This window comes from Equus przewalskii, unplaced genomic scaffold, assembly GCF_037783145.1.
Source record: "Equus przewalskii isolate Varuska unplaced genomic scaffold, EquPr2 ChrUn-13, whole genome shotgun sequence".
NCBI classification, from domain to species: Eukaryota; Metazoa; Chordata; class Mammalia; order Perissodactyla; family Equidae; genus Equus; species Equus przewalskii.
In genome coordinates this window covers 5,031,966-5,057,141 of record NW_027228750.1, presented here as the reverse complement: position 1 = coordinate 5,057,141, position 25,176 = coordinate 5,031,966, and the positions used below count along the sequence as shown (strand labels likewise).

Below are 25,176 nucleotides of genomic sequence, written 5' to 3'. Positions count from 1 at the left end.
TCTACGTATGGCCAAAAATAAAGGCTGGAAGGGCATATGCCAAATTATTTACAGTGATTATCTCTGACTAACCAGAATGCCAGTGATTTTTAATTTCTGGTTTTCCTCTGTATTTTCCAAATATTCTAGAATAAACACACATAACTTGTTGGGGGGATAAAGCCAACCATGGAGCTGCGAGGCTAGTATGAAAGCAGCTGCTAGGTGGTTAGCAGCGCAACTAACCACAAAAGAGCATCAGGATTGATGGCTCAGAGATGAGAGTGGTGATCAGGCTAAACTGGTTATGAGAGACAGCAGCTTGGTCTGGAGGCATCATGAGGTGGAAGGACAAAGCAGCTACTTAGGCAACAGCTGGGGCTGTCTTCCAGCAGGTCATCAGCATGTGACATGGTTCACATAATCATGCTTTTCAGCCTAAACAGCATGATCAATAATTACAGTTTTGAATAAAGCAGTTATCTATTTACAAGCAGGATTCAGAAATGATAATGGTTTATTAATTGAACATGGTAATTTCCTCTAGACACCAGGAGGAAATTCTTTATTCTTTCCTTCTCAATATACTCACACCTCCCAAACTGGAGCCTCCCTTTGCAAAAGTTCCACAGAGGAACATACAGTCTGGGCTGTGGCTTCTTCTACCAACTTGAAGGAGAAACAAGATACAGACATCGCTCTATTATATCTCTGTTCTAAGTAGAGTCCTTAAGTTCAAGTCTTTTTTCCTCTTCTGTCCACTTGGTGGCATTTCTGACTCTATGTAAAGTGGAACTTTTTTCCTGCAGAATTGGCAAACTGAAGAAATTTTCAAATTTGTTTTCCCTTGTTTTCCTTTGTGTTTTTCTTTTCTGAGCCCCACATAGGAAATGTCCTAATTCTGTTTCTTCCTTTCCTCCCACTGCATCCTTGACCCGCCACAGTGTCCACGTAGCTTCAGTGCTGGCTCTACCCATTTCTCAAACATTCGGATTCTACTTTTGCAATTCGAACAAATAGAAATCAGATAAAGTGGCCTATTTACCTCTTGAGTTCTGAGGTTGGCACCCAGTCCTTTGAATCGGGAAAACAAAATTTTGGGATAACTTTGAGCCTCTCTTCAGTGTCTTTGGATTGCTTAAAGCCATGATCACCCTGAAAAAGATAACATAGGTGACTAATATTCTATGTAAGTGGAGAATAGAAATAAAAAACTCAGCCTGGTCTTGGGGAAAGAGGTCTCTGATAAGCTTAAGTTGTCGTCTCAGCACAGTTTTATGCTGTGTAACAAAACAGGAAGGAGAAGACTGGTAATCACTGATGATGCACTGAGAACAGACTTACTAAGAATAATGAATCCTATTTTTACATAGAAATAGTACTGCTGGAGATCCTACAATCTGACGTAAGAGAGATGACTGAAAATAGTTTCTTATCTAAAGGTAGGATCTTAATTCAGGATTCACGTACTAGTGGGAACCCAACATTTTTATGAATCATAGGACATAAATAAAAATCTATTCCACAATAGATTGATAGCAAAAACCTAGTCAGCTCAAGACATTCTGATCAATAATCAAAGATGTTTTGAAAAGGCAAATGAATGTTATTCAGAAAAGATACTGTTTTTAGAATCCACCCCATATATAATCATTTCCTTTAGCATATAATCTTTGTTACCTAATTACTGGTTTGCAATTTCCTGTAAAATTTTAGCATGGAAGACCCTGTTGTGACAGTCTGGTATTGTACTTTAAAGAACAGTCTAAATTTAGTTAAACCAAAAGAAATTTAAAAATTAGTATAAAAAGAGTAGATAATAAGTCTAATTACCATACTGCCTTCATGTAACTATTACAAATGAGTTATCCTTTAATTTAATTTCTAAAACAAAACATGCAGCCATTCTGGGTCACTTGGATATTAAGCTATTAAGAAATGGAAAAGCATTCTAACAAAATCTTAGTTGTATCATATGCTATTATTTTATATTGTTAATGATTCACAGTCATCTTCATTCAAGGTTTTCCACAATAGAATCAAGAGAGGTTCACTCAGCGCTTTCCCTCTCTAACTTATGGGTGACTAAAGCACAAAGACACTAAGTAACTTGCTTAGAGACATCCTTGAATCACTGCCAGAGTCAACTGGGTCCATACTTGGTTCTGAGCCCCATTAATCAAGGCTGTGTTGCAAACAGATTCAACCTCGAGACTTCTCTCTGCAAATGCGAGACTGATCAAAAACAGGAAAAGAAATTAAGCTTCTCTTTATGGGAAATATGATTCCTCAAGACTATCTAGATTACATTATTTTAGACTCTTATGGTACTATGTTACTAAACAGTGCTGTGATACTGTGCTCTCAGGCTACATTGAGGAGTTTTATAAGAAATTAAACACTGATTTATTTATAGTAGGAATGTTGTTGAGGACTTCTTTAAAAAATGAGAACCCACGTAGGAAACGTCTCTTAGACTCCAGTTCAGTTGTGCTTCCCTAGCTTTTTTAGTGAAACATCTAACTCAGGGTTTAAATCCAAAGTCCTAAAGTGGCTGAGCAGATAACTGAAGCGAGAGAAGTGCTACTACTAACTTACTAAATAGTAAGAAGCAAATAAGTACATGTCCCTATTTAAAGGGATCACTCATTTCCACGGCCAGCCACATAATTTGCAGAGCACAGTGCATGACGAAACTGTGGGCCCCTTGTTCAAACAGCAGGAAAAATTAAATATAAGATAAAACATTAAACTTTGTCTTTTCTTCTGTGGTCTCTCGACCTCCAAGGGGTTTTATTTGCTGTTTAAAGTCATGCTCCTTCGGGCTCAAGGGTCCTAAGGAACAAGTGCAGACCTTCGCAGGTACCCAGGGGCCCTGGCCCTCAATCCGGTGCTCAAGCAGCCCACCAGCTGCTGGGCTTCCCCTCTGCCAGCCAGAGGACTGAAACTGCGTCCTGACTAGGGGTAAAGAAGTTCAGTCAGGAATCTCCCCTTCCTACGGGCCCCACAGCAGCTCCACCCCACAGCAACTGGGAAACTCTCAAGGGGTGACAGCCTCCACATGGGGACGTACTTGGTATGTGGATTAGGGATGGTCGAAAGGCCTGCCCCACCAAGCCACCCACCGAACACAAGTGGCACTGCCTACCCAGGACAGGGAGGACCTCATTATATGTGGCCTGGAGATACTGCAGGGCAATGCTTGCCTGATCCTGACCCTTTCCATGCCTATGCCCAAGATCATGCCAAAGACAGAGGACAACCTCGAACCCACCCTGGGCAGGTGGCAGGAGGTGAAATGGCACATGCGCCATTGTCCCACCAGATTTCACTTACAAAACACAAATCCAATTACAAAATTATTAAGAATTTCAACGGTGACTGCAGAGCATTAAACCCCCAGTGCAAGGCCATTCTGACTGAGGCGCCTTATATGACTATACTGGTCACATGCCCATGAAGTCAGTCTTGCTCCTTACTCAGTTTCAGCCAATTCCTGCCACTTAGGAATGTAGGCTGAGTGCTGCCAGTCTTTCCAGTTTCTCAGGAAAAGGCAGAAATACAGATTTTTATATGAAATTTGATTTTTAAACATTGACAACAACAAAAAATTTTTATTTTTACAAAAACACTGTGGAAACCAAAAATTCTGTCTGTGGGCTCAATTTGCTCAGAGGACACCAGTTTGCAAGCCCTAATTAATGATCATGTTTCTCTCTTTGAATTTGCCAGCACAAAGCTCAGAGCCACATTTGGGGATTATCTTGTAAATTCTGTGAGGGCAAGGACCAAGAAAATCAATTTCATTTATATTCCCAGCACCTAATCTCGGCAAATAGTAGGTATTTAAGAAATATTGATTAAATGAATCATTTTTTGAAAAAGGTAGAGCGAACCAAATAATGTTGGTTAATAATAGCTACCATTTATCAAGTGCTTACCATGTGCCAAGAACCCCATTAAGCATTTTATATACATTATCTCATTAAATCCTAATAGTGGATAACATTATATAGTGCTCACTATGTGCTAGGCACTGTTCTAAGTGCCTTACAACAAATTAGCTCATTTAATCCTCACTACAACTCAATGTGGTAGATACTATTATGATTACCTCCATTTTACAAATGAAGAAACAGAGGCACAGAGCAGTTAAGCAACTGCTCAAAGTCACAAAGCTAGTATGTGGCAAATGCAGACAGTTAGCTCAGAGTCTATACTTTGAATTGCTACCCTATTCTGCCTCCTTTATTATTCCCCTCATTAAGGATCACAAAATTGAAGCTTTGTAACTTGCTAAAGGTCACTTAGTAAACAGCAGAGAAAAAAAATAAAAAACCAACTTAGAGAATGAGCTTTTCTCCCCCCTTGGTTACAGCTCATGCCTGACCTGACATGTCATCAGAGTCACTTACAGATCCTACAAGATGTACACTATTAGTAAAAGCTGACTGAGACAACAATAAACAAGAAGAGAGGAAATAAATACACACAGAGACACAGGAACATTCCTGAATGCCTCTTGACCTCCTTGCACTTACCTTGCTAGGGAATTGTTGTATGACCTGGGGGATGTAGTTTATTTCTGAGGGTTTCTTCTGTAAAGACACCACCACAAAAAGTTCAAACAGTTGCTGCTCCTGTAATTCGATGAGATCCCGCTCTAAGGTCTGGTAGTGAGGATTCCTCTTGGAAGACTGCTGCAGCTGTGCCAAGCGCTTGTGGCGATCTGTAATGAGACCACGGAGCTTTGCTTTTCCTCTGTAGCCCTGTCTTCCCTCCAGCAGCCAGAGGTCATGAGACATATGGGACTATCTTCATTCAGCTGTTGCCAAATGATATGGACTAACCAATGTCTGCTAAACAGACATACCTGTTAGGGCTATGACATACTTGGGGGACAAGTGCAGGTTCTTACAAACACCTGGGGGCCCCATGGTGGGACTGACGTTACATGTCCCAACAGATACTCTATGTATGTCCCAACACATACCCTATGCTATCCTATCTTTCATGGCATAACACCAGGAGGACACATGGAAAATGTCAAGTAAAAGCACTGGCCTGACAACAGATGCCATTGTTGGGACCACAAAATCACAGGTGGAGGGGGAAGATTTGATCAAAGAACTGAGTCCTATGGAGGGTAAATACATAAAGGAATGAGTTTGATTAAATTAAAACAAAAACTATCCTCATATTAAAGAAACTGTCTTTTTCCCTTCCTTCCTTAGCATATATTACTAACAATGGACATAAACTTATATCAATAAATGGTGCTAAATGCAAGAGGAAAAAATGAAGTAGAAGACATCTATTAGCAGACTATTTCTCAAAAGAATGAAATTATAGAAGCATACTATTTAAACAGTACAAGCAATGCCACTCAAAACTGGATAGTATTTATCCTTTATTCTTATTTATCTCTAAATTCTGAACAATTTGGGGTAGACTCCACTGGGGGAAATGCAGTACTTGCAGAAGAAATAGTCCGAATATCCAGGACTTGCTTATATGTCATTCTGAGCCAACGATTGAAAGACATCCTCTAATTGTTTGCTTTTATTTTGAGATATGATGCATTCTGCCCCCAAAGAAGTTACACTAAGGATCAAAATAATAGGAACACTTAAAAATACATCTAGGAGTGGCTTCCCAGAATTATCTAGTATATTTAGTGTTCTAGGCAAAGCTTTACTTACTCCGAAGGGCTCAGTCCAAGTCAAGAAAATTTTAGGTCCTATTTCTCAGCAGTGACAGCACTAAATTAGTCATCTTTACACATCCAGGGTGAACCTGATGATCACTTAAGTTTCACCTCAGTCAGGCTATAGAAGCAAACCCCTGAAGCAATTCGGGTCAGTGGAGGGAGCACACGATTATTAATCATAAGATGAGAGTATCAGACTTGGTGCTGCCCTGTATTCAGCTTTGGTAATTCATGTCTCCTACTTTTTCCACACCTCAGTATGTCAGTCAGTTTATGAGGAACTCAATAACTTGCTGTGAAAATCCATTAGATGAAGGATACAGAGAACCATGAAGTACTCGAACAAATACAGCCAAAAATGCATGGCATAGTCTATATTCTAACAAAAAGTAAATGACACAATAATTTGGAATATAAATACCTATGAATAAGAAGTGGATCAGTTTCCTGTCTCAAAGTCAGAAATACCAAAGTTACTTAAATAATTACACTTGAGTGACTATGAAAAATCAGATATTTAATGCTAAGTATTTGTTTTAGAGGATGATTCACATACTCTGTTTTGGCTACTGGGAAACTTCTGCACGTATGTCTGAACATGTAGCTCTGCCACTCCCCTAAGAACATTCCATCTTAAGAACCATACTGGTTTGCCTTACTCTACCATGGGAGATTTTTAACACTTTCAAACATCTGACAGTGTACTGTTTAGTTCCCCAAAACTCAACAGGTTCCTATCATGAAGAAATCACCTACAAAATGAAACTTCATATGGGAAAAACATGCTTAATGCTTAATCACAAAGGAAGGTGGCACCCCACCTATAACCACGATCATCAGGAGAAAGGGAGTAGCCCCACTGACTCACTCACTCTTTGGCAGATACTCTGCATCACTTTCGTTCCCACTGGTTTCACCTGAAAAGAGAGAGTTTCCATTTGTACTGTCCAACAGTAGGAAGTACAGGAGGATGAGAACAATGTAAAACCTCCACAGACCTGCGGGCTTGGAGTAAGGAATAACAAGGGTGCTGAGTCTTTCTCCAAACCACTTAGTTAATCAGAGTAGGACAGTTGCAAAAGAGAGTAAAAGGCTCAGAGAAGAAACTACTCTATTCCATCTTCTTCCCACACCCTACCTCTCTCCACAGCTCCCCTCGCATTCCTAATTCTAGAAATTAACAGCAGTTCAGACTAGTTTTAAGAAGCCTAGTTCAGGGTCGATTCTATTTCTACATTCATATCCTTGTCTTTATATTCCCAAATAAGTACTAAAGGTAGATCACCCACCTGGCTAAACAAAAATCTCAACATGGAACAAACTATGAACTTAGAATAAAAGGAAAATGTGAGGCAAAGAGAGATCACTAAATCAGTTTATGAAGTAACATTCTACCTCTTTTATGATGCTGCTAAGCTACCTCTTGGCCAAAATGAATTTTCCTTTACTCTGGATTCTTAACTACTCAGATGGCTTTGAACTGCTCTTATTTTCCCCTATCAGATTTGAAGTATCTTGAGGATAAAGAGCTATCCTTATACAAGGGAGTGTTTTGTGCCACAATGCTAGGCACATGGCCAATTTACCAAAAAAAAAAATAAAACAAAACTTTATGAGCAAGTGAAGGACAAATTTCTAGATTAAGTCTGAAAAGTAAAAGCAAAATAAAAAAACATAAAGAAAGGGAAAATCTTTAATGAATCAGAAAAAAAAAGGCCTAGGAGTCATAAATGAAAAATGCATGTAAGTTTGATTATATAAAAATGTAAAATTTCTAATAAAAAAATCAGTAAATTCAAAAGGTGAACAATAAACAGGAAAATATTTGTACTACACACTGCAGACATGAGGCTAAGTTTCTAAATATTCAAATAGCTGTTACAAATGAATAAGAAAAAAATATAGCACAACAGAAAAACATACTGGCAATCCATAAAAAAAATAACTGTTGATAAACATAAATGTCCAAATTCATAATTAAAGAAATGCAAATTAAAGCAATAAATAAGCTACAACTTTCAACCATGATATTGGCAAAAAAAAAACTTTAATAAAACAGTATTAGTGAAGATTATGAGGAAAAAGTCATTTTCAAATGCTGTTCATAGAAACAGAAGCTATTACAATCTGTGGGACAATTTGGCAGAAGCCATAAAAATTTTAAATGCATATGTTCTTTGATTAAGTCCACTGCTAGGAACTTATTCTACAGATGTATTCTTACTAATATATAAAAATATAAGCAAAAAGATGTATATTGCAGCACTGTTTGAAGAGCAAAAACAAAAACAAAAATGCAGAACTTACACACACAACTTAAATATCCACAGGTTAAATAAAATGTCAGAACAACCAAGACGCCTACCAGCTAAATAAAATTCTGTTATATCTATACAATGAAATGCAGTACAGCTATGTGGATCTTTATGTGTTGATACTGAATATATTAATTACTTTTTTTAAAAAAAAAGACATACAAAGTCTGAATGGTATAAAACTATTTGGGTAGGAAAAATACTGGCATGTGCATAAAATTTTCTGGGAGTAGTAGGAAGAGGTTTGGGAAACTTCAGCTTTTCATTTTATCTTATTCTATGTTATTGTAATTTCTTGCTGTGCTCATTTAATTTTATAATAAGAAAGAACATTAAAAAAAATGCTGCTTCTTCATAAGATAGGTAGGAAAGGTACATAAGGGATGTTACAGAAAAAGTAGCTATTTAAATACTGTGTACTATACAGCTTTTATAAATTCAAAATAACCACCATAACAAAAGGTATACGGGTCTATAAAATACTGTTCAGTATACAGGAACAAACACTACACTCCTGAGTCCTATCTGTATCCTTAGCACCAGGCACCTCTTAGGAGCCTCTGAAGTGTGTGGAAAGAAAGAAAAGAAAGGGGAGAAGAGGAAATGTAATAGAACTGGAAAAGACCTTATAAAAAGCCATTCAAGTAGCTTTAATATATTCACATCTATGGGTTTTGATGATCTGCATTCTAAGTTACTGAATGAAGGTTACGAAGTTTACAGAGGAAAACAAAAATCTGAGAATTGTGACTATGAAGCCAGGAGATCCTCAGGCAGGAGAAATTCCTCTGGTCCACTGAAGAAACTGGTCACAGAGACTGGGTAAATGCATATTTAATTTGAGCCACGTAAAAGAAAAACAAACTTGTAGGGAAGGGTTACAATTTACGAACTGCTCCTTTTTTTGTGTGTGCGCTAGAAGTTGGCAATTCACGCTGTCGAATTATTTTCTTTTCAATAATGACAGTGAAATAAAGGATTTGGCTCTTCAAAAACTTGTCTTAGAGCCAAATTTACTTAAATATTCTTAACCCATAAGGCATAACGCATACAAATAAAATAAGAGATCAGTAATAACCCACTTAGAGTGGCATATCTGGAGAGCAATCAATAGACTGCTGTTAACCTGGGAAAATGATGATATTTTCTAAAAATTTGTCTTGGCCCCAGTGTCTTGCTATTTTACATAATTTGCAATTTATGATTTATTTCCTTATCTATAAAACAGTGACAATAATATCTGCCACATAGGATTATTTAGGAAATTAATGATAACGTATCTGAGAGGATTCAGCATATCTGGCATCAGTTTTCATCTTTTGTATCTAGTTCTGAATTATACAAATAAAAAGGCTTGGACCATATCCTTATTGAAGATAAGGAAACACATGGAGAGGAGATAGTTCAACTGCTAAAAATCAGGTTTATGAGAAAAATTGAGTAACTATTGGTGATAGAAAAGGATAAGACTGTGGTGCCATGCTCCTAGACTCAAATCTATGCTTCCTCCTCTGACTTAGCTTCTCTGTCTATAAAATTAAGATAGTCCCTACCTCCTAGTGTGGTTATAGGTTATACATGAGATAAAGTATGTAAAGAAACTCTTAGTTCATTCAACAAATGGTAGCTATTGTTAAGAACAACAATCAAAAGTATTTCTTCTGTAGAAGACTGAACATGTTTTAATAATTCCTTTTGAAAATATGAAAACTCACATTTACAATGGTGACCAGTTGATTTTAATCATCACAGAATAAGAAGAAAGAGTCTTGAATTCTAGCATGGAGAATTTTGTTTTTAGATAGTAATTGTTAGAATGCAGAATAGATTTTCAAGGGAAATTAACAAATTTCTCTCTTTAGAAGTCTGCAAAAATATGAAACATTCTTCTCTGGTATGACTTGGCTGTTGTTTCTCACTTATAAATCTCATAGACAAAAATTACTTAATTCTACATATTCTCTGCCAGACAACCAAGTTAAGAACCTTGCATGAGTTTTTAAGAAAATCTAATAATTCACTATGGATATTGAAAGTTTCTTAATTAAGATATAAGTTTTATCTAGGCATCTGAAGGATAAAACTACTGAACTTATTAGATGACTACAAGTTGAGTACTACATACTTTTAGTTTATATATCTTTAATATTTTCATTTCTCCACTGAAAGGATCGATATTGATAAATGACTATAAATTAAAGTAGGACTACAAAATAATGATGCAATCTGTACTTGAAAATTGGTCTCACCAGTTTATGATTATTTTTAAATTTATTTACTTATTCATCCAATAATTATCACTTGGTACAGAACTAAATAAAAGGATCTGAGGAAGAATAAGAAATAGTCCCTTGGGGCCAGCCCCGTGGCCCAGTGGTTAAGTTCGCGTGCTCTGCTTCGGGGCCCAGGCTTTCGCTGGTTCGGATCCTGGGCGCGGACATGGCACTGCTCATGTTGAGGTGGCGTCCCACATACTACAACTAGAAGTACTCACAACTAAAAAAATATACCACTGTGTACTGGGAGGATTTAGGGAGAAAAAGCAGAAAAAAAAGAAAAAGAAATAGTCCCTTATCCTGAAGAAATTTTAAATTTAAGTGGGGTAGTTAGGAAAGTAAACCAAAAACTATAATTCACATCAAACATTAAGTAGTATAATGAGTCTCCCCTCATATGCTGATAGCTATGGACAGTTGGCACAATTCTTACCTTTTGAGGGAGGTAAGTCTTTTCCAGTGTAAGGGTGTAACTTTACCCTCTTCTTCCCTCTCTTAGATTCAAATACGTCATCTATTTTCAATACAAGCTGAAAAAAGACCAGAAAAGTACAAGTTAAAACTAATACCAACAAGTTTTGCAGCTTGATGATAATTTATTAGTGATTCTCATTCAGAGAAAGATCCATTTCATAAATAAAAACCTTTATATTTTCTCAGTTTTGAATTGAAAATGATCTTTAGTAAGATGGTACGTTGTTCTAATACAAAGTCCATATAACATGCACAAGAGAAGTAGGAAATGATATCTCCTTTCCAGAGGAACCCAGCATAGGCTCGTAGAGAGATTCCTTGTCACTCCATGTCACAACATGCAGGAAGTCTGGCTAAAGCACTCGATATAGTGACCAAGCCTTTACTCTTGGGCTCAAGTTTTTGCTTGTCCAGAGTAGGAACTGGAATACCATTCACTTGGAAGGCAGGATGAGGCTGAGTTATTTCTGCTCCCAGGAATTCTTTGCAAAAAGAGGATAATCAGGCTTAGAAAGTTTTTGTCAAAGGGAACACTCTATCACTTTGCTATCAGGAGTACTAACATGACAATTTATTTTAGAAACATGTCCTAAAAACAGGAGACTCTCAAATATGCTCAAGTACAAAAACCATGCTCCATTTAATAAGCATTACTCCTTAGAATTCCTTCTTTGCTGCTGGGAGGTGTGTGTGAAAGAGAGAGAGTCAGAGACAGAGACAGACATACAGACTGGGCTTAAAAAGGAGGAAAGAATTAAAGTGGACTACTTTTAAAAGGAGGAATTGATTAGCTTTTCCATGCATATTTTTCTTTTCTCTTAAAATGCCAAGCTTTTTATTAACTATTAATCCTGATTTAACATATTTAATACCCAGAATTACAATTGTTAGGAACATTATATAAGATAATAACTAACAAAGTTGCTTGAGAAAAATGCTCTGTTTTCTCTTTTGTCCTTGTTTCTCTAGCAATCTTGGCAATCCATAGGCAGTGAGTGAATCAGTCCAGTGGAAGAAAAATAACACGTGAGAACCATGTGCTTCCAATATGCAGATTATTCCCACATTTTTGGATGAGTTTGTTCTTTTAAAGATTTTTGTAGCTGCAATTCAAGTGAAAAATTACCAATGTTCTTAAAAATTACCATTATAAAAAACAAATAAGGGAATCCAACACAAAAAGGTATTGTTAGGGGCTATAAGAAAGATGTATGAAAGTAAATATGTATTTTGGACTCAAAAGACTAAAAAAAGTATAATTATGAATGTGCGTTTGAAAATTATACTCAAAAGTATACTGAAATATTATAAAGAAAAGAGAACTATCTGTTCTAGAAATACGAGATAAAGTAATAAAATTTAAGTTTTGGTTATGAACTAGGAAGAGGAGCCTATATTTACCTTCTAGTTGCAGAAAATCTGTAGAACATTCTTCCTAAGAAATAATAGAAACCATATTGCTGCACACACTTGACACAAACAATATAAGACATTAGGAAATCTACTCTAGCAAACAATCCAACACCAGCTTCTACAGTAGGGAAAGAAAGGAAGGGTGGGGAAGAGGCATATGGACTAGATCAGTGATTTTCAAACTATGAAACCAGTTTCCCTCCCAGGGATAGCTCTAGACATCAAAGGGGAAATAAATGAAAACTGCTTTCCTCATGGAATGTTGTTCCTGAAGATACTCCAAAGCCAAAATTTGTATTGCAAATGAAACAACCTAAAAAGATTTAATCCAAGGAGGGTCACAAGAAGAAATGCTAACAGTCTGTTCCTGCCTGATAAGCAAGAGCTCATCACCATTTTTCCCTCTCCACCTCTCAAAAAAATCTTTGGGAAAATATTCGAAAAGGAAAAGTTTGGATCATATCACCTATAATCAGAAAGAGAACAAGCATCGAGTACTCAAAGGATCCATAGTACATAAAATACTGAGGAACGAAATCAAAAGCACTGCAAATCTCATTAAACTCTATAATCCATAATTCCTAAATACTGGTTACTGCCATTCCAAGAACCACACTGTAAATGCAATCTCTATGGGTTTGTGTTCTTGCCCCTGTGACAAATGATCTGTTGTTTCTGGGCCCTGTGGGTAGGTACTCGGTTGTGCCAGCACGATCTCTCAGGAGAGGACTACTGCAGAATGCCTGGCATCTCTTTAAACTTCTGACTTTTAAATATTCCTCAACATACACAGGAGAATAAACAGCTAAAATTTTTTTTTTCACTGAGAGAGATCAGTTTAGTGCTTTTTAAAAACGATGTTCTTTAACTCTTCACATATTAGAGAGGGAGGGGCAGGAAACAGAACAGAAGAATTAAAGTAATTGTGGAACAGAGTATTTCCCAAGGAACCAATCAGCAGTTAATAAACCAAGAAACAGCTGTGACTTTTGTTGAATGTTAAAATCAGGTACAAAAATTGTGTGCTAAATGCATACATATAGCTAATTCAGATGGGATTAAGGAAAGGAATACTATTTAAATGATCTGATTTCTTCATTTCTGCATGGTAATCCTGAAAACTTTCTCAATTACAGAAGAACAAAGTAACATAAAGAGTATTAAAATATTTTCATGTAATTTCTTAAGTGTCTCTCCTAAAACATACATACATCTGTCTATAAATAATCCCAATTTCTTCATTTTGGTTCCAACGGCTCTAGCTGAGATTATTTACAGACTTACTGGTTTTCTCCCTCGAGAGAGAATTCATTTATTTAGTATAATTGCTGAAAATTTCTATTCCCAATTAACACTCAAATTTATTTTTTCCTTCCTCTGAATGGAAATTTGTCCCCCAAATTAATGGCATATACTTTGTTATTACTGAAAATCTGTAAACACAGGCACAAAACTGAATTCACTTTGGCAATTAATACAAACGAGTGAGAACACCACCAAAGCCAGCTCAACAGAACGTCCTTTTACATGAGATTCCAGTGCTTTCTTGAAACAGGCAGCTGATTTCAATGAGAACTACGTAACTGAAGTGAGGCCCTCCATCTAAAATCAATTTTCCAAATCCATAAAGAAACCTTGGCAAAAGCCATATACGCATTTTTCTTGCATGAGCAAAAACTTAAGGCTGCTTTCCAAATCTTCTAATTCCAGTGGGTCAGTTCTACCCTATTATTCATTCCAGTCTAAAGTCTACTTATTCTCATTTATGGAAATGCTGAAGTAAGAGTCAAAGAACAAAAGTACCAGAGTCCTTACCCTTGGAAGATTTTTCCTTTTCCTGTTCGTAACTTCTCCAGCTCGGAAAAGCTTCCATTCAGTTAAAGTGACAGGCAAAGTAGTATCCTTTGTGAGCTTTGACCGTAAAAAAACTTGGGAGTGCTTCAGTTCCATAGTCTTCCGGTAAAGGAATTGAGGTTTGGGAGGAAGCTAAAACAGGAGAAGATGTACTGGTAAGCGTAAGATCATCTAGTTAATGCCTGTGTTCTCAAACACAGAAGAAAAAGTTATCTTTCCCTTAAAATCATCTCAAGTGAGGGTACCATAATTTCTTTTTCACCATTCGTAAAGAAGTTTCTCAGATTTCTAATCCAAAATTCTTCTACTACAATGTAATCAAATTTCCAGAAAACAAAAGCTCAGAGTCCTCATTAACTCAAGGCAGCTTCTGCTTCCAGGGGTGGTGAATACATTCAGGGACCACACAGGTAATTCAGGCCACAGGTTGATGTGAGACTAATAGGGAGCTGTGCTAACTGTAGTGAACTGAAGGTTCATGGCCTGTCTAAAGGTGTTCAATATGCAAATGTTTTTTGCAGTGCTAAAAAACAAAACAAAACAAAACAAAAAACCCCCCTCAAAAGCAAAGGAAACAAAAAGCTGTGTGCTGCCCCAAAAATCAAAGAAAAAAACCCCACCACTACCAACAATAAAACCCACATTTCAGTGCCCTACTTTTGGCCCTAGTTAAAACATTTTAACCTTTTTGCAGGGATCAAAAACAAGATTCCAATGTTTTCTTATATTATTTCTCTGGTTATACCTTGGGTGCTTTGAAAGCATTTTTAGGGGGTGGTAGCTTCCATGCTGAAGGAGATCTCCACATGGGCAAAGGCTGCACTGGAATATCTTCGTATGGATTTTCTTTGGTGGGATCTTAAAAAATAGTGAAAAAATAAGTTTACAGAAACATAATTAAATGGAAACAAAGTGACTACAGCTAGGAAAAGAAATAAAAAACTGACTAAATATGTTCAGCTTTCTATTCTACATTGCTGTAGGGATGTAGGTCTCCTCATCAATGGCACTTTAAACACGTAGACCATGGCGATGTCCAACCAAGCTAAAAGAGTTCTCAAAATACTATACTATAAACATCTACTTCTGAACTGAGCAAGTCCAGTAAACCAACTGTAAAATCCATTAAAGAATAAAAGAATTTATGCAACAAAGGTTTCCTATTAAAAAGAAAAATCTAGAGCAAGATGTGTTTGATTGTAAAAGAAAATATCCTATAGTTAAGGGCTCTATCAAATATATACTCGTTAAATTTAATCGCAAAGTTTGTGGACACCTACATACGATATCCTCATAGATATTGTCTTCAGACTGTGTGTAATAAAGTGTCGAGCCAGAATTTCTTCCAAGTTGTTCATGAATCTTCTGTGGGTTCCGATTTCGAAAGTGCTGAATATCCTCAAATTCAAAAGATTTCCTTAAGAAAGGAGATATATTTTAAAGTTGTACCTTTTAAAACTCTAGTCTTCTCTAAATTGGTCTAACAGACAGAAATTGATATGGACTTGGATGCCAAACTACAAAGGTGTTTTACCACATACCTAAGAATAAACAACTCTCACGGTGCCCTAAATGCACCATGAGAAAATTAGAGGCTTTTAGCCAATAACATTCATGCTCTTCATTGGGTACCTTTATTAAATTCGCCGTTTAATGAAAAGTGAGGCTAAGGCCAGTATGCCCTAAATGAAGGAGAAGAATGTACTTGCTTCCCTACACACATTCTTAAAGATGTAAGATAGAAGTTGTTCTGATGCTTTTATGTCAGTAGATTGTCTTAGGTATTACCTATACTCCTATTTCCTCCTGTATGTATTTTCCCCTCAGGTTAATCAATGTCTATATAATCAAATTAGGGCTGTAACTCACACAGGGAAATGGAAATTGCTTTGAAAAAGAAAAAGAAGCTCAATAGTTCTGTAAGGAAAATACTTTCAAATCATTACCTATCAAATAAAAACATACCTTTTAGATCTCCCTCTGATTTTTCCGCCATATTTCTTTGGTTCAGGTTCCCCAGAAGAGGCCAAAGAAGACTCTGCACAAGAATTATTTTCACAGTATTTTCTGTCACAGTTTCTTTCTTCATATGGTGTAACACCAGATTCAGATAAATATCTGAATGTCCTACGAGGTTTTGGCAAAGGATTTATAGAAGGTCCACATTCTTGTCCCTCAGGCTCAGAGTAAATATTTTCTAAGCTCTTAGTTATTCCATATGAACTATTCAGAACTCTGAAATTCAGTTCTTTTTCTGAAGAGTCACAATGTTCTAAAGCCAAATTTAAGACTTTATCTGGGGGAAGTGCTTCTATTTTCTTCCACAATATCTGTGAGGTATAGAAATTTCCTGGAGGTAATGAAGTCTCTGGATCCAAAACAACTTTTTTCCAGCTTTCAATTTGTTTGACCTGAGAACATACCCAGTTGGATTCTGATTTATTTTTAAAGAAGTGTGTGTCATCATACTCACGTTTCTCACTTTCCTCCTCATTCTGATCGTGGCTTTTGGCATCTTCATTAATATCTAGACCAACATTTTGAGAGTTGGTTACATCCAAGTTTCTGCTCTTTTCCTCAGCAAAAGGACTTTTCTTAAGAAGTTTCTCTTGATAACAGTTGTTATATTTCACTCCAAAGTCCTTTGGATGCCACTTATCTGGGTTAGATATACCATTAGTTCTTCCTTCCCACTGAGAAATTTTTTGTTTGATGTTTTTGCAGTGGCTTCTTGACAGTGTTTGAAGAGAAGAACGAGAAAAACCAACATCCATGTTCCCAGTTGGGTGCATGACAAGTGATGAATTTTACTAAGGTTCCATTTACAGGTAACTGTGAAATATTATATTCTTTATCTGTCAGTAAGAATCCAAACATTTCCAGTATTTTGCTTTCATCTTTAACTTGGAAATTTCTTCTTAAGAAGAAAAATTCTGATCATTGATCCTTGTTGAAAATGGCTACAATTTTATCTTGAATGATCCTATTAAAATGAGACAAGAATATGTTAACACAGTTTTATAACTTCCTAATTTAAACTCCACTGAAACACTACCCACCTATCCCTAAATAACTTACATTGCATGTGTAAAAATGTCCCCGTAACTCATTAAGTAATTCAACTCCATAAAGGTATTCTTAAGATGGTGATGTAATAACACAGAAAAAAATATTACTTGTGGTATTTCTCAAATTGTCAGCTTTAATGTTCTGCCATATTTAATTTCCTAAAGTTAGGAAGAATGAGATTTTATAAGAGATTACATACAATAGTACACAATACTATTTCACAATAAATCAATTCTTTATGAAACTTTCTCTCAATGAAACAAGGACAGAGTATCACAAAAAGCATACAAATACAGAAATACATCTTCAATAACCAAAAGCCTTATGTATATATCCAGAGGAAGAACCTGGTCTGGAAACACATCAATGGCTAATTTCCTCCTCCTGTCTTATGTTGAGAGAGAATATTATTAGCCCGTCACGTACCCTTATTTCAGCTAAACTATTAGCAGCAGAGGAGTCCAGACACACAATGCTAAAGACAATCCAAGGTGCCATTAACTATCAGTTGCTTTAAAATGTATAACATGTTTTGTCACTGACTGAGCTTTCTTCATCTCTGCCACCACACCCTCAATCCAAATCAGCAAAAATACTCACAGTCACTGTCACATTCCTTCCTTTCACACAGAGGCTTCACTCATTTAGGCCCATAAACTGTTTCCTCAAATGTAAAATTTGGCAGAGAGCTTTTCCTATCAACTGAGTAAAGACCTGATCTCAAGTTCCACTGTATACTAGTTATAAATAGCAGCTGATTCAAACTTCCTGAGGCAGGGGTCATCCTTCCTTGAGCTTTGTCTGTGTGGCCTTGATTAACAGGCAGGAAAATATCTTGGCCCAGCTCTGTCAGTGTAGCTAACCAAAACTGATACATACACAACACATACAAAATTTATTCTAGGCAGACCAACTGCTAATCAGAACTTCCATCAACTTTCACTTAAACCATTCCTAACAAGTTTGTAGGAAAACCAGCTTTGCCAGCAAATAAACTTTGATGAGGGTCTGATTTAAAGAAAATTATTCTAAAAAACCTTAAGAAATTAAAATCGTGGGTGGAAAAAAACAAAAAACCCCAAAATATCAAAGCTGTTGTGCAGAACTCGATAAAAGACTAATGCATACTATTTGAAGATCCAGTCAGCTGCTGCTCATTACTAAAACTCTGAAAATTCTTTTCTTGCTTCTGATGTTTACAGAGGATTCCTAAGGATTTTAGGGTGCCTTAAGACTCAGGTTTTCTTCACTATAACAAGATGAGAGTATTTTTCTCTCTCCTGGGAGCCTACTGGAGGTCTTTGGCAGTCTTCCTTTACTCTTTATTCTTCTGTACTCTTCCCCGGTTAATGTGTTTTAAGTATGAATGGGTCAAACCGAGAAGAAAACTATGAAATTTTCTACAGTCAAAAATTTTTTTAACTTGAAAATTACTGGCAACAAATGCCTTAATCTATGGAACTCACACACATATATAAATGATGTGTACTGATGGTATTTCAGTGCCAATAGAGCAGCACAGAAACATAAGAAACTCCTAATATAGACAGGTATTATAAAGAGAAATGCTACTTGCTCCTAAAGGTATGTATTATTTCACTGTGACTTTCAAAAACCAAAAGTGTTAATGCATTCTAACTAGATTGATGCCTGTATTGATAGTATACAGAATCTGTCTTTATGTCTGATTTCACAGTTCCAATTTTTTTTTTAAGATTGGCACCTGAGCTAACAACTGTTGCCAATCTTCTTTCTTTTTTTCTGCCTTTCTCCCCAAATCTCCCTAGTACACAGTTGTATATTTTAGTTGTGGGTCCTTTTAGTTGTGGCTTGTGGGATGCCGCCTCAATGTGGCCTTGTGAGCGGTACCATGTCCGCGCCCAGGATCCAAACCGGCGAAACCCTGGGCCACTGCAGTGGAGTGTGCGAACTTAACCACTTGGCCAAGGGAATGGCCCCTCAACATAAACTCTTTATAATGGCTTGCCTCTTCTTACACACTAGTTGTGATTTTGTCCCATCCAAAAAATAAGAATCACTCACCAAACCAAAGTTGCCTCAGTTTTTTTCTTACAGGCATCTCATATCTGACTGTCCCTTTAAGAGAGTTAATTCTGAGCCACCTTGCTCCCCAATACCTACCTCTTCCCCTATAGCTCTCCTAGCCTTCTGGATCCTTCAGAGCTCATTCGCCGCCTCCCTAGTCTCTTGCCTTGACCTCCATTCTCAGTGGACATTCTAACCCTTAAGTGCTGACCCAGTTTTGATGTCCTAGATCTCGCCCAAGCTTCATCTTTTGAAAACTCTCTAAAGCCAACTTCTTCACATATTTGTCTCTGGAGACTGCTTTTGTCAAGCTTGCTTCAACAGTTCTAACAGAAACACAGGCTGAGAAAACTACAATAGCTTCAACAATTTTAAAAATTCTTTTGTTTCTACTCTTAATACCCCAATATTAGTCAAAGACTTCTTCGCCTATTAACAATTATTGAAGTCAGGCAGGACTCACAAAAAAGAGAAAGTAGAGCACACAATCACCGCAACAGGCAATCTCAACAGAGGAAATAGCAACCGTCCTGCAGTTCCTCAGCTGAGTAAAAGTAGTATAAATAAGAAAAATCAAGCACAATTTTAAAAGTATAATAAAACAAATGCTTGGAGTAAAGGGTACTAGTCAAACTTTTATTTCTATTCTTTGTTCCCAAAGAGGTGATTCTTTTTTCTTTTTTTTTGAGGAAGCTTAGGCCTGAGCTACCATTTGCCACCAACCCTCCTCTTTTTGCTGAGGAAGACTGGCCCTGAGCTAACATCCATGCCCATCTGCCTCTACTTTATATGTGGGATGCCTACCACAGCATGGCTTGATAAGTGGTGCATAAATCCACACTTGGGATCCGAACCAGCAGATCCCCTGGCCACTGAAGTGGAACCTGTGAACTTAACTGCTGCGCCACTGGGCCAGGCCCTAAAGATGTGATTCTTAATCATGTCCCTTTGTTTTTATTTTCTATTGCTTTTCTGAATATTTACTTTCATCCAAGAAACACATCAACTGTAGTTTATCAGCTTAAAATGTAATTTATAATATAACCTATCAGATACAGGATTCTGTGTTTTTAGCAAATTAAAAGAAAACAATCTGATTTCATTCAGGTAAGTGAAACTCTCTTCGGCAAAGAGAATATTAATGCTCTATTTTACTAACTCAAGTCTTACACAGGGAAAGTTCCTCACTCCAAATCCTTTAAGACATTTTGGTTAAATATAAATATCTGGCAAAGCAGGAAGAATTTGGAACATTCTAAAAGCTGACTTAAAAACTGATGAAAGAGTACACTTTAAAATGGTTAATTTTTTGTTAAGTGAATTTTACCTCAGTTAGAAAGAAAACTGATGAAACGGACCAGGAAGACTCCCACTTCTGGCCACAATGGAGTAATTGGACTAGATTTGCCTTACCAACATAAATAACTATAAAACTGGACTTATATATAAAATAAATGCTTTCAGATATTGGATAACAAATAGCACAGGACTGCCATCTCTGAAAGAAGAAAAACAAAGGTGAGCACTATGATGGTCCCGCTTTCGCCCTGGAGGCTTCTAGAAAACAGCACAGAACACGGTAACCTTGCCGAGTTAAGGAAAAAGAGATCAGAATTCGGAGGTGCTAAGGCAAGAGGAATTTTTAGGGTGGAGTATCAGAAAGGAGGGAGCAACAGAGAGAAAAAGCTTCAGAAACCTACACAGGATCCCTTGGAGTCTTGGGCTAAAGACTAAGCTGCTAGTGCTTGGGTAACACTACATGAGGCTGGACAACAAATTACAGGAGAAAGAACAACTACAAGAGACCTGTAAGCTCACTAATACCCAGAGTTCACAAAGGTCTGGGAAACAGTCAACGTTCAATGATCTACAAAAGAGCAGCCTTGCTGAACACTTGAGTAATTCAGTGGCAACATTGGGAGATCATGGCTTACCAGTTGGACTAAACTAGCCCTAGAATGAAGGATATTTTATAGCCACCCTAACAAAGTTTTTAAAAAGCCTCAAAGGGATCAAGTTGATTCCTAATTTGAGTACCCACAAAAACAAAACTCAGTAATTTTTACATGAAGACGACAAAATCTGGACACTCAGCAATGTAACATTTACAATGCTCAGCAGCCAGTCAAAATTACTAAACATGCAGAGGCCTGAAAACGAGATCCACAATCAGGAGAAAAAGCAGTCAACAGAAATAGAACCAAAAATGACAGACATGATGGAGTTGGTAGAAAAGGACTTTAAGTATTTTGAAAACATTCATAAACTTAAAGGAGACATGAACATAATCAATAGAGAAATGAAAGATAAAAAAAGAAAATAGAACTTCTAGAGTTTAAAAATATCCTATCTGAAAGAAAAAATTCACTGGATAGATTGAACAGCAGATTTTAGATACCACAGAATAAATATTCAAGTTGAATAACTAGCAATACAAACTGTCAAAAACAAAAACTAAAGCACAGAGAGAAGAAAAGGCTAAAACAAAAACAAAAACCAGAGCCTCACTGGGACAATATCAAATGGTTTATCTTACATAAAATGAGAATCCTGGAAATGAATAAGGTGGGGAGGCAGAGAACAAATATTACAAGAAATAATAGGGGGCTGGCCCCATGGCAGAGTGGTTAAGTTCACGTGCTCTGCTTTGGCGACCCAGGGTTTCACTGGTTCGAATCCTGCGCGGACTGAGTACTGCTCATCAGGCAGTGCTGAGGCAGTGTCCCACATGCCACAACTAGAAGGACCCACAACCAAAATACATACAACTACGTACTGGGGGGCTTTGGGGAGAAGGAGGAAAAACACAATCTTAAGAAATAAAAATAAAAAAGAAATAGCTGAAATTTTTCTAAATTTGATGAAAACTCTAAACCTGTAGATACAAGAGGCTCAACAAATCCCAAACAGGATAAAGACAAAGAAAGCCTTATCAAAGGCAAATCATAATCAAGTTGCTGAAAACCAGTGATAAAAAGAAAATTCTTAAGTGGCCAGAAGATAAAATATATATTACATATAGGGAAAACAAGCAAGCCAGAAAACATTGTAAAATATTTAAAGTGCTGGGGGAAAAAACTGTGAATCTAGAATTCTAGATACATCCTTCAAAATGAAGGTGAAATAAAGAAATCTTCAGTTAAACAAAAGCTGTTAGAATTTGTCAACAGCAGACCTGCACTCAGGGCCGGCGACATAATTTGTGGGTCCCAATGTAAATTGAAAATGTGGGACCCCTTGTTCAAAATGCAGAAAAAGTGCTTTAAAATACATATGAAGCTTTTGCCTGTCTTCTGCAGTCACTCTTTCAATTTGTTATGGTGTTTTTTATTTACTATTTAATGTTGTTTTAAGTAAAAAAAAAATTAAAATTTACAGTATTAGTATGAGTTTTACCATTCACCTATACATATTGTGCAATGCCATTTTATTAGCACCACACTCTAACCAACTGAGCTAACTGGCCAAGGTGCAATGCCATTTTAAATTTAACTTGTATGCAGAATAATTGAAAGTAAACAATTCCTATTTCGTGGCTTGTCCTGAAGGGTGCCTCCAGCTGGCCAGACGAGACAAACACAGCTGGTTTCAGGAAGGGTGGAAGGAGAAAGAGAGGTTGCCTTAGGCGTGGAACCAGCCAAGAGAATGTTCTCAGGCCTAGGGATACTTATGGGATAGCAAGTACAGATCCTCCTAGGAAACCGGGAGACCAACCCTATAACGTGGGGCACGCACGTGCTAACTTGGGCCTAATAGCTGCTGGAATCTACCTATTGCCAGCCACCAAACCAACATGCTGTGCTTTGGCTGAGGCAGGGTCTAGGGAAGTAGAGCCAGGTTTCTCCACATCCCATAGGCCTGCCTCCCCAATCATGACAGACAGGTAACCCCCAAGTATCTTTAGACCTCTCTTCAGAACATGCTTGATATCTGTGTCAGGGTGGGCGATAGACTTGCCCTTGTAAAACCAAGGCTTTCACTTGGCTGCTCACCATGGTGCTGCCTGTGTGGGGCAAGATACCACTTTCATGCCCCGCCCCCAGACACCATGGGGTGTATACGCTCAACCTCAACCCTCATATACCCAGGCTTCTGCCAAGAGCAGCAGAGGGTGGCAGTGGTCACAGGGTGTAGGTGGGGAAGGGGAAACCAGGCAGGGCCAGGTATGCCAGAAGGATGGAGAGAGGGCAGCTGAGAATCCATCCTAGGGAGGTGGCAGGAGGTGGGACTGTGCATGAATTGAGGCTCTAAGCTCCTAGTGCACACTACATTTTGCAATTAGACTTCGCTTACAAAACACAAATTCAAAGATAAAATAATCAGAATTTCAAGATGGCTACCGTAGAGCATAAAACCCCACAGGGCCCTTCTGAGTGTAGTATCCTATGCAACTACATTGATTGTATGCCCATGAAGCTGGCCCTGCTTACGCTATAAGAAATGTTAAAGAAAGTTATTCAAGTTGAAGAAAAATGATACCAGATGGAAATCTGGATATAAACAAAGGAATGATGAGGACCAAAAATGGTACACACGGGTAAATGAAAAAGACATATTTTTCTCATTATTAGTCTCTATAAAGGACAACTGACTGTTTAAAAGGAAACATAACGTATTGTGGAGTTTATAACAATGTGGAAGTAAAATGTAAGACACAAAAGCAAGAAGGAGGGAAAGAAAAGAGGAAGTAGAGTAGTGTAAGTTTCTTACTTTATATATGAAGCAGTATATTCATGGAAGGGGATAGGTTAAAGTCGTATGTTGTAAACTCTAAGGCAACCACTAAAAGAAAAAAGAGGAATAGCTAACAAGTTAATAAAAAAGATTAAATGAAATTATAAAAAATACTCAATGCAGAAAAAGATGGGGGGTGTGGAGAAGAAGAAGAATGACCACCACCAAAAAAACCACATGGGACAAACAGAAAATGAATACCAAGGTGGTACACTTAAGTCTGACCATACCAATAATTATGTTAAATGTAAATGGATTAAGCTCTAAATAAAAGGCAAAGATCAAACTTGATAAAAAAGCAAGACCTAAATAACTCTATGCTTCTGTAAAAACTGAATTTTGGGGGTCAGCCCTGTGGCTTAGTGGTTAAGTTCAGTGCACTCAGGTTCAGTTCCTGGGTGTAGACCTACACCACTAATTGGTGGCCATGCTGTGGCAGCGACCCACATACAAAAAAACAGAGGAAGATAGACACAGGTGTTAGCTCAGGGCAAATCTTCCTCAAGCAAAAAAGAGGAGGTTTGGCAACAGATGTTAGTTCAGGCCAAATCTTCCTCACCAAAAGAAAAACAAAAAAACCCCTGCCTTTTGAATACAAAGGCATAGATCTGTTAAAGTAAAGAGATACAAGAGCTAAAGTTAACATGATCATAAGAACACTGGATTGGCTATATTTATATCAGACAAAGTAAACTCCTGGGCAAAAATATTAGCAAAGATAAAGAGGGACATTTCAAATAGATAATAGTCAATTCATCAAGAAGATCTAACAATCTTAAATGTTCACATATCTAATAAGAGAGTTTCAAAATGCAAGAAGCAAAAAATGTCAGAACTAAAAGGATAAATCCACAATTTTAGTGAGGATTTCATCATACTTCATCAGTAATTGATAGAAAAATAGACATAAAATGAGTAAATATATAAAAGACTTGAATACCACTATCAATTAACTTGACCTAAGTAACATTTTAGAACACTACACCCAACAACAATAGAACATATATTCTTTTCAAGTATACATGGAATATTTACCAACAGACCATATGTTTAGCCATAAAATAAGACTTTAGAAATTTAAAAGGATTGAAATCTTCTGAGAACCTTCTCTAACCCACAATGGAACTGAATTAGAAATCAATAACCAAAAGACATCTGGAAAATCCCAAAATATTTGGAAATAAATGCTTATATTACAAAAGAAAAAAAGGTTTAAAAACAATGAATGAGGGTACTATTTCTTGGTATTTTAAATTAGAACACATTTTACCTTATTAAGTTTCAAGTTATTTTAAATTTCTCTCCA

General features: G+C 37.0%; 1 protein-coding gene across 6 annotated transcripts in view; it reads right to left on the bottom strand.

Annotated features, from left to right (window-relative positions):
• DENND2C (DENN domain containing 2C) overlaps window positions 1–25,176 on the bottom strand; it is a 73,537-nt gene that overhangs the window by 16,211 nt on the left and 32,150 nt on the right. For 4 of the 6 annotated variants that reach the window (XM_008522835.2, XM_008522836.2, XM_070608068.1 and 1 more), the window contains exons 2-10: window positions 17,100–17,248; window positions 15,987–17,004; window positions 15,302–15,438; window positions 14,767–14,879; window positions 13,983–14,153; window positions 10,714–10,810; window positions 6,562–6,606; window positions 4,521–4,708; window positions 1,025–1,134 (exon numbers count right to left, since the gene is read on the bottom strand). In XM_008522835.2, the coding sequence (XP_008521057.2) occupies window positions 1,025–1,134; window positions 4,521–4,708; window positions 6,562–6,606; window positions 10,714–10,810; window positions 13,983–14,153; window positions 14,767–14,879; window positions 15,302–15,438; window positions 15,987–16,813 (1,688 nt within the window). In that variant the 5' untranslated portion in view covers window positions 16,814–17,004; window positions 17,100–17,248. The remainder of the gene's footprint in view (window positions 1–1,024; window positions 1,135–4,520; window positions 4,709–6,561; window positions 6,607–10,713; window positions 10,811–13,982; window positions 14,154–14,766; window positions 14,880–15,301; window positions 15,439–15,986; window positions 17,005–17,099; window positions 17,249–25,176) is intronic. The other 2 variants (XM_070608070.1, XM_070608069.1) reach the window with 1 other exon arrangement.